At 36.1% G+C, this 8860-nt stretch overlaps 2 protein-coding genes across 2 annotated transcripts; both read right to left on the bottom strand.

Annotated features, from left to right (window-relative positions):
- Positions 1-687: 687 nt before the first annotated feature.
- LOC148693788 (putative E3 ubiquitin-protein ligase ATL44) lies at positions 688-1638 on the bottom strand. Its single transcript, XM_088678744.1, has one exon. The coding sequence runs from the start codon at positions 1447-1449 to the stop codon at positions 913-915; it is 537 nt and encodes a 178-aa protein (XP_088534870.1). The 5' UTR covers positions 1450-1638; the 3' UTR covers positions 688-912.
- Positions 1639-4689: 3051 nt separating this feature from the next.
- LOC137727379 (polygalacturonase QRT3-like) lies at positions 4690-7215 on the bottom strand. The gene is made up of 3 exons (XM_068466248.2): positions 6721-7215; positions 6332-6568; positions 4690-6090 (listed from the first exon to the last, which is right to left on the bottom strand). Exons 1-3 carry the CDS (start codon positions 6967-6969, stop codon positions 5032-5034), a joined length of 1545 nt encoding a protein of 514 aa, XP_068322349.2. The 5' UTR covers positions 6970-7215; the 3' UTR covers positions 4690-5031.
- Between the last annotated feature and the right edge of the window lie 1645 nt (positions 7216-8860).

Below are 8860 nucleotides of genomic sequence, written 5' to 3'. Positions count from 1 at the left end.
TATTTATCAACTTTTGTCGACTCATGCTGTTCGAATTTATGATCTCTTTTAATAAGGTGGAGAGTGTTAGAAGACCAAGCAACGTATTTCAAACGTAGTTTATGTTTTACAAAAAATTGTGGCTCTATTGCTTTGAAGTATTTCATATAACCACTTCACGTGAGGTGCTGATTTAAACTTCTTTATCCCCACTCTCACTTGTACAAAACATAAGGCAATTAGCATTGATCTAATCGAGTAACATTTTGCACAACAGGAAAAAAATATAGAGAAATGTTAAGAAGACTCTCTTAAAGTGGAACTCTTTATAAACTCTCTCCTATCTCACACTTTAATGTTATTCCCGTGCTAATGTTATAAAATATTGTATTAAAAACTTTAGGTAGCAGAGAATCCATGGAAGGTCTCACTTCTGAGAAAGTTTCCTTAGCATTTCTAAAAAAAATAATGCTAATAAGACTAAATATGTAAATAAAATTTGCTAAACTCTAAAAATTATATGCTAGAGTCTAGACAAAGATTAAAAGGTCCCAAAAGTAGCTTTGTTAAGTGTGAGTTGTAATTTTAATTTTTATGCCTTCACATTATTGTCCACACTCACCCTAAAAAGAGAGCTCCCATAGTTTTTGTCATATAAAGTCAATAAATAAGTTAATGTTTTACACACACACACATGAAAATGAAATATGGCGACACCAAAACTAGAACATTTATAATAATATAGTTTGCAAGCTTCAAAACTCCTCCATTCATAACTCCATATGATATGAACCCTAATAGGATATATAGGAAGAGAAACTAGTATAACTAGATACTAATATGAAACCCTACTACAAATTCATGAGTATCTGCAGTGTCATATCCCATCCACAACTCAACTAAGCCGATGACGTACTTCTCTGAAGGAGTCCCTTAGGCTGTGACAATCTCAGAAAGAGAGGGCATGCAGTCACTGGACGTGAGCCGATGCCGGCAAGTCGGACAAGAAGAGTGGCAGAGCAACCACTTGTCAATGCAGGCAACGTGAAACCGATGGTTGCACTTGGGCAGCACCCTTAACTTGTCCCCATCAGAAAAATCAGCCAAACAAATAGCGCAGCCTGAAGACGACGAAGATGGAGAAGTAGTACCTGAATCAGCGTAAGTTGAAGTAGGCAAAGCCACCATTTCCTTCTTCTTTAGGCCTGAATTAAGCCGGCGTGAAGCTACCCATTGGACCGGTTCAACGACGGCACGACTTATGCATTGAAAAACGCAGTGCAACATGGAATTGATACCAAGAGCACACACAAAGGCACACAAGATTGCTGCCAAGATGACCATAAAATTGAGATGATGAGTGGGTTGGAATTGATCATGATTAGGGTTTTGATCACAAAGTGTTCTTATTGAGATGGGACTGGGAATTGGAGGCACAGAAGGAATTGGAGGAAGGGATGTTTGAGCCATCGAGATAGAGATGAAACTGAAGTGGTGGAGAAAACTTCTTTTGTGAGTAGTAGTGGGGATGGTGGAGATAGCAGTTTAATTAGTGGAGAGAAGGGGCATGCACATAGTTTTAATTTGATAGTACATACTGAAGGGGAACGTAAGTTTGAGGGAAAAGAGAGAAGAGGCTAAGGTTCAATGAATGGAGGTGACGAGTAATATGATTCAGGACAAACGGAAAACACTAAATTTATTATATAAAGAAGTTATATTTTGATACAAAAATGTTAGATTTGACATATGTACATAAACTTTTCTTTTGTAACTTTAAGTATATGCATACTAAACAATGATTTGTAGTTGCGAAAAATGGTCCATCAATTAATGGAGGGTGTGGAGAGTAAAATGATGGATGAGGAAAATGGTGGCAATGATTGGATATGCTTACTTGGCAATCCACTGTCTTCTCTTTTGTTTAATGCGCTTCAAAGGTATGCAAAGGTATATCTCTCTATGATCTAACCAAAGGAAACCTTATCAATTGATCCTATTGGTTGATTGTTTCCCACCAACTTGAAAGTAGTGGAGAGATTTTTTAATGTGTTTGGATCAAAGGGTAGAACACCATATATTATTATAAAATTGAAGAAACACTTAAAAAAAAAAAACTTATATAATGATATTTGGTGTTCTACCTTGTGTTTCGAACACACCGCAAAATCTTTCCAAAAGTAGTTTTCAAGTTATTTTGGAATGTAAATTAACTCTACCTAAGACCAATACCTCCTTCTAACTTCTTGGCCAAATCTGGGAAGTTACCCATGAATCTTTTCCTATGTTCTTTGATTGAGATAATGGAATATTTTTCTTCGGCATATGATGCGATATGTACAAACAGAAATTCACCAAAATACAGAGTTATGTCACCATAATATATATATTTCATTACAGAACCAATAAACCTAGAAAAGATAAAAAATAGATTTTTTGTGAAGGCATTTTTTGCCTCACAAAAATAGGATCTGTGCTTTTACCTGAGTCAAATTTGAAACAAATCTCCAAGTAAGTGAAAATTATTACCATCAAACCAAAGTTAGTTGAGTGAAATACCAGACATTTGACATTTCAATGCTTTGAATGAGATTTAAGTTGAGTTGGAATTGAAGTAGAATGCTAACCCTTTCGACCGAGCTGATTTCATAACATCTTTTAGATAATTATCAGATGATGAGTTGTGCTACCACGTTGTGCGAAAGCAACTGTTGATAGCATTTCTTATATTAGATACAAAAATTACTCAATTAAAGTCCGAAGTGGCTAAAATAACACCTGCGCAGGTGAGTAGCATCAGAACCACGATCAGTATCTTAAGCTTAAGGAAATAGCACAATAATTATGCTCTGTTGATATAATTGGAAAAGAAAACACTTTTGTTGCCTAATCTTTGTTTCTTTAGTTTGGGTCTCCCCCAAGTCCTTTTCCCAGGCTCAAGAAATTTATCATTAAAAAGTTTAAATCTTTCTTGTTTTTTTTTTATTTTTTTTTTATTTTTTACAGTATTCTAATTAGGGTAGTTGCCTTGGTAATATTCAGCCAAGCTTGACAATTAACTGGCCAAGCCATTAAAATCCAACAAATAACATCTCGTGTCCACTCCCCATGAGCCTCAGGCGTGTCATGTATTTTTTGAAAGAGAAATGATAAGAAGACTCATTTAAAGTGAGATTTTTTTATGAATTCTCTGGCACCTCACGGTTTAACATTATTTCATGCTAACATTATTAAAAAATATTGTGCCAAAAACATAAGGCGCCAGTATAAATCTCATGTTGTTCTTATTTTATATTAATCATTGTCCAATATTACAAGCGATAAATGATTAATTTATGCATCCAAACTAAAGACTCGGATTTCTTGATTCTTAAGCTCTGAGCAGTAATGTCCGGAGGATCCAAATTCCATTAGTACGCACCTTTAAAGTACAAAGTCCCAAAACTATTATTGTGACATTAGTGGGAATCGTTTTAAATATGCCAAACACCATCATCACCACTACATCGTGTTTTGACTTGTGACAAATAGGGTTATGGTTTAGATAAAGTTTACTCATTTTTATAGCGTACTTGTCAAATACAATAAATCACTCATTTTAGTTCCATTTCAACCGATTCGCCTCATGGATTTGAACACTATATAAATACACAAAGTTCATGGCATAATTTTTTTTTTTTTTTTTTTTTTTCAAATCTTGAAGTTTTCTGAATTTAAAACACTCTATATATGGTTTAGAATATAGCATAAGTTAGTTTGTTTGATTTTTTTGCTTTAAAAAACTCACTTACAAAAATACAAACACATTACGCAACAACGATAATTCATGGGTAGAGACAAATACAATTCTATTGGCTTATTAGTAATTCGATGTTCGATTTTATTCTTAATTTTTTATTTGAAAATACAGACATCAACTACTTGAATTACAATCTCTCAATAGATCTTCAAAACTAACCTTAAAAGACTATATTCTTTTATTTGAAAAGTCCATCAATTGCTAATAGTAATAGGTGTACTCTTTCTTTCTAATGTTTTTCTCTTTGTCTAAGGTTACTCTACCATCTCTAAAGACTTTGTTGCTCATATGATTAAAAAAATATTAGGCAATTGGTTAAAATGATCAGAAATTAAATCTTTGCCAAACTAATTACAAATCCATCATTATCTCATTTTTTATAAATCCACCCTTTCACCCTGATAAACTCATTAATTTTTTGAATTGGTTAGTTCAACACTTAAGTGGGGTAGAATTATTAGAACGAATAAGTTTTCAAAAATATTTGTCCAAGCATCCAGAACCACACCTCAGTCGCTTGTAAATATGAAAGAAAGACAATGACGAATGAGTCCTGACCAATAGCCAACCCCCTTCAGCATATACAAAGATTAGTTGCGCTATCTATTCAAGAGCTTGGAGTTTTGGCCATTTTGCTCCTACTCCATGCAACTTCTACCTCACATCTGTTCATATAATCCCCAAGTATTATGTGTACACGTTCACATCTACACAGTCAAAGAGTCATGTTGCTCAAGAGAGTATGAAACGGGTTCACCTCCACGTCATGTTTCATTTCACATGAATTGCTCTTGTTTTGCAAACTATATAATTGTTTCTAAATGATGTTCAACCAGTCGTCGTCTCTAATCATTTCAAGTTTTGGCTTGTGTTGAAATATTATTGTCACATGCAACTTTAACTGTAGTAAGTAAACCAGAAAAGGCCTTCCTTTTATTTGATTGGTCAATTTCTATTGCACAAATTTCAGCAATGAGCCATATTCAAAATATGACTTTGACAAAAGCAAATGTGGCCTAAGTTTTACAGAGGTATATGTATTGTATTTGATTAACTCAAACTACTACTACAAGCTACAACATATGTGTGTGTGTGTGTGTGTGTGTGTATTCCGTGGCATGATTGAATTGTATAAATCATGACCAAAAAAGAGTAGTTGATAAAAAAGAACATGACAAAATGTTGCCATCTTCCCCAACCTATTCACAATTTGTCCAGTCAATGATCTTGACACAAATTTAGGTCAGCTAGCTTCAGTTTGCCACTCCTTGATCAACTGTCACGAAAACAGAAGCCGGAGCCGCCACATTCGACTCGATCACAACACGGTTATTCGACACGTTCCTTAGGGTATGGTTAGGGAACGCATTGCCACCGGCGCTCAGCGTGTATTGGACATGCCGAATAAGGTTAGGAAATAGTAGAATTGGATTGAAATCTACGGTCCATGAGCTCCCATTGCCTTGCACAGACCTCCTTCCAACTGTGCCTTTTGTGTTCATGCCCCTCACATTGTTCCTGTCCACATATACTTGTTCAACCTCTTTGAAAGGCCCATTATTTTGGTCCAATTGAACAATCTCTACCCCCTTATCGAACCCACTAAACATGTTGTTTACAATATTGACCCCATTGGCAACCCCTTTTATTGATTTTAGGACAATGTATGCTTCACCAAGGAAAAAACTGTTGGAGATATCAAGCTGCACCGGATCTTCCGCAACAATGCCGCTGTAGTCCATGTACGAATTCACAATTCGGGTTTGTGTCAACCCGGGCAATCTCAAATAAATACCGGTGCCCCCAAATCCGGTAGCCTTATTGTAGCAATGTACCCCGGAAAGTATGTTGGCTGGACCCGAAATCATTATACCTACTGCAGCAGAAAAAATCACCACATCTGTCACAGCATTATCATTCCCCATTAGGTTAATCGCAGTCCCGGAAAAGTTTCTTTCACCGCAATCACTACCGGCGGTGATGTGCTGCCCTAGGAAGGAGTTTCGGATGTAAGTTTCGTGGCCACTTTGGACTAGGATTCCATTGGTGGTGAAATGTGTTATGTAACAATTGTCTATGCTTATTCTAAGTGAGTTTATGACTGAAATGCCCCCTCCCCTGTAGTTAGAGTTCAAAAATAGGTCCTTGAGAGTCATGTACTCATAGTTGTAGGATGATGAAGAAAGCTGTGCGGACATTGAGCTCTCCTTTTTGGTTTCTTCTTTCTTGTTAGCTGATGATGTTGGAGATAAATCAATTAGGTATCCGTCGGTTGGGAAATCGTCTGAGGCGCGTAATGTTCCTCCGTGAATCTGTTTGATAAAAAAAAAATGTTCAAATTATTACACAAACCTAATCACATCGCTTAATTCATATCATCATGTTGATATGTATTTGATCAACAATTAGGAAACACATATGAGACTCGGTACATTCCCGAGGGCGAGCCAAAGAATGAATATCTGGCATAACTCGCATGTATTGGAATCCCGCGGAAAATTTATGGTAGGATTTTATCAAATCTTCAAGAAAATAATGTTAATGGGGGCATACCATAAGATTTCCTACTCCAGCTCCAGGCAACCTCAGGGGTCTGCTGATCAGATAATGGCCACCCTCAAGATCGATCTGGGCACCTCCAAGATTGGCAATACCCTCAATCAAGAACCCTTCAGTTGGGCCTCTAAATGCATCTGCCATTGCTTGAGCAAGTGCATCACTGCTGTCTCTGCTCCCCGTCGGATCAGCGCCGTACGATGTCACGTGATAAACACGTGGACTAGTGCTCCCCTGCACCAACCATCACCCATTTTCAACATGGACTGACAAATCACAAATACTTTTCAACAACAAAGCTTCTGTCCCAACATTTTGACCAAGAATTAAACAACCAAATTATCAAAGAAAAATTTGAAAGTTTATGCACAAAGCGATTGAATTACCGTTGGCGGAACAATAGGGCTAGGACTAGGAGAGGGTGGGATTGAAGATGGTGCAACAGAAAGCGAATCGTGGCGGGTGAGTGAAGCCTTGAACTCTTGCAGTTTTCGCAAATGATCATTGTAATCGCCACCGGAAAATGGACGATAACCCATTTGAGAGTCCTCTGCGTAGACATGAATTACGATGAAGCTACAAAATGCCATGAAGAATGACCATATTAGAGCCGTTTTCGGCATTGTTGCCTCCATATCTAAACTCCTCTGTTTTTCTCTCTGGTTTTAGCAATGTTAGATACAAGTTGTTGGGATATATTTGATCACCTTATATGTCCGGGAGAGAGAGGGAGGAAAGGGGAAGGAGAGAAAGGTAGAGTAAAGGGACATGGAAAGAGATGGGGCTAACTAAGATTTGCCAAGAATGTTGGACGAAATGTTTTCATATAGATTATGGGATCATACAAAAGACACCACCCTTCAATTGTTGGTATTTATACAAATGATGATGACAAATCCTTAAAAATCTTTGTTGTTTTTAAAACTGATGAGAAATTTTAATTGTTGTTTTAATTAATCTTTCCATAACGGAAAAGTAGTCGGTTACCAACTTCATACTTTTGGGACCCCAGCAAGTTTGACATTGTTTAAAAGGTATTTTCACGTCGTTGGGTTTGGTTGATCTATTTATTGAATTTCAATAAGACACTTCACTCTTATATATTCATCAACAATATTTTTACCTATACTCATTTATAGAAATTTAGAATATATACAAGGGATGAAAATATGGTGCAATTACATGGCCCATGATAAAAAGGAATGTTTGAGCTGGAGATGTATTTGGTTAAAAAATAAGACTTTATGCACCGTGACTTTATTTGACACAATAATAATAAACTGATCGAAACTGTTCATTCTATTTGTCATCGTGAAGATATTATTATTATTATTTTTTTTAAATATTCGATTTAGAGACGATTTAGTTGTTCATGTGTCAAATAAACCGATAGTTATGGTAACATGTGATGAACTATAAATTTCTTAGATTCATATGAATGATTAAGCAGTCTCCAGAGTGAATAAATTCTTCTAAAGATGATCTTTGGAAAATGCTAGATAATAAATGATTCCAATTATGATATTTTAATAGTAAGTTAATGTCAAGTTAGTAGGAAATGAGGAAAGTTTTCAAGTTAAAAGGACATTGCATGTCACGAGTCATTCTTTATTGCAAAGAATAATTTTCATGCAACGGGGGTATAAGTGAGTAACATTTGCATATGGTCTCGAGAATGACTTCCGTGCAAAGAGGGTGCAAATGTGGATGTATTTTTGTTATATATGAGTTTCTCTTGCATGTCACAATTTAATTTACAAATAATAAGGAAATGCGCATTGCCCCATATATATAATCGAGAATATTTTTACTCATAATTAACCCTCAAGTGATGGTGATGATCACCGTCCAATTTAACACCTTTAGATGCATTTAAATTTCGAAATCAATGCAGTGGACAAACATAAATCTCAAATTCAAACTCATCTAAATGTAATAAATAAGATGATAGTGAGCATTACCACAATTCAAGAGCGGTTAGCAAAAATGCACCCTCTATAATCAATTTATTAGCATGTGAAAAAGTGCTTAACCTAATTGCTCTTGTAGTGGGTTCATTGTTTGAGACAAATCATGCGTCTTAAGTGCATAATTTGAGAAGTAAAACGACAAAGAATGCCTATGAGGTTTTGGCTCTTCCTCCTCCTTTTCTATCTTTTCTTTAGGCTATGAAAGAAAAGAATGCCTATTGTAATTTGTAATCTGCCATCTGAAAAATTTGGGCAAGTGAAAAACAAGACAACCTTAGGATAACATGGAAATAACTACACCTTCAATTGACAGCACACGATGACAATTGATTATAATTTTCAAGTACTGGAACGCATGCTTTCTATAATAATGTTTGACAAACCATGTCTGATGCCCGTGAAGTTATTAGGATGATAAGGACGGAGATCGGTGTTGATGCGGAGGTGGGAAGCATAGTGCATGACATTTGGGCTAATTACAAATGATGTGGGGTCTGTTTCATTCGAGTTTGTTTGTCGAGAAGGCAAACCGAACGGCACGTTCTGTTGCAGCGTT

This window comes from Pyrus communis, chromosome 10 (genome assembly GCF_041283825.1).
Source record: "Pyrus communis isolate YQ-2024b chromosome 10, ASM4128382v1, whole genome shotgun sequence".
In the NCBI taxonomy this organism is placed as follows: Eukaryota; Viridiplantae; Streptophyta; class Magnoliopsida; order Rosales; family Rosaceae; genus Pyrus; species Pyrus communis.
The sequence above is the reverse complement of the archived record's forward strand: the minus strand, read 5'-3'. Positions and strand labels throughout refer to the sequence as shown.

Bases quoted from the DNA above. Each gene is read 5' to 3' on its own strand.
- LOC148693788 (XM_088678744.1), bottom strand. From the start codon at position 1,449: ATGGCTCAAACATCCCTTCCTCCAATTCCTTCTGTGCCTCCAATTCCC.
- LOC137727379 (XM_068466248.2), bottom strand. From the start codon at position 6,969: ATGGAGGCAACAATGCCGAAAACGGCTCTAATATGGTCATTCTTCATG. The intron at 6,569-6,720 runs GTAATTCAATCG...TGGTTGGTGCAG, and splicing joins GCCCTATTGTTCCGCCAACG to GGGAGCACTAGTCCACGTGT. The intron at 6,091-6,331 runs GTATGCCCCCAT...TTTATCAAACAG, and splicing joins CTGGAGTAGGAAATCTTATG to ATTCACGGAGGAACATTACG.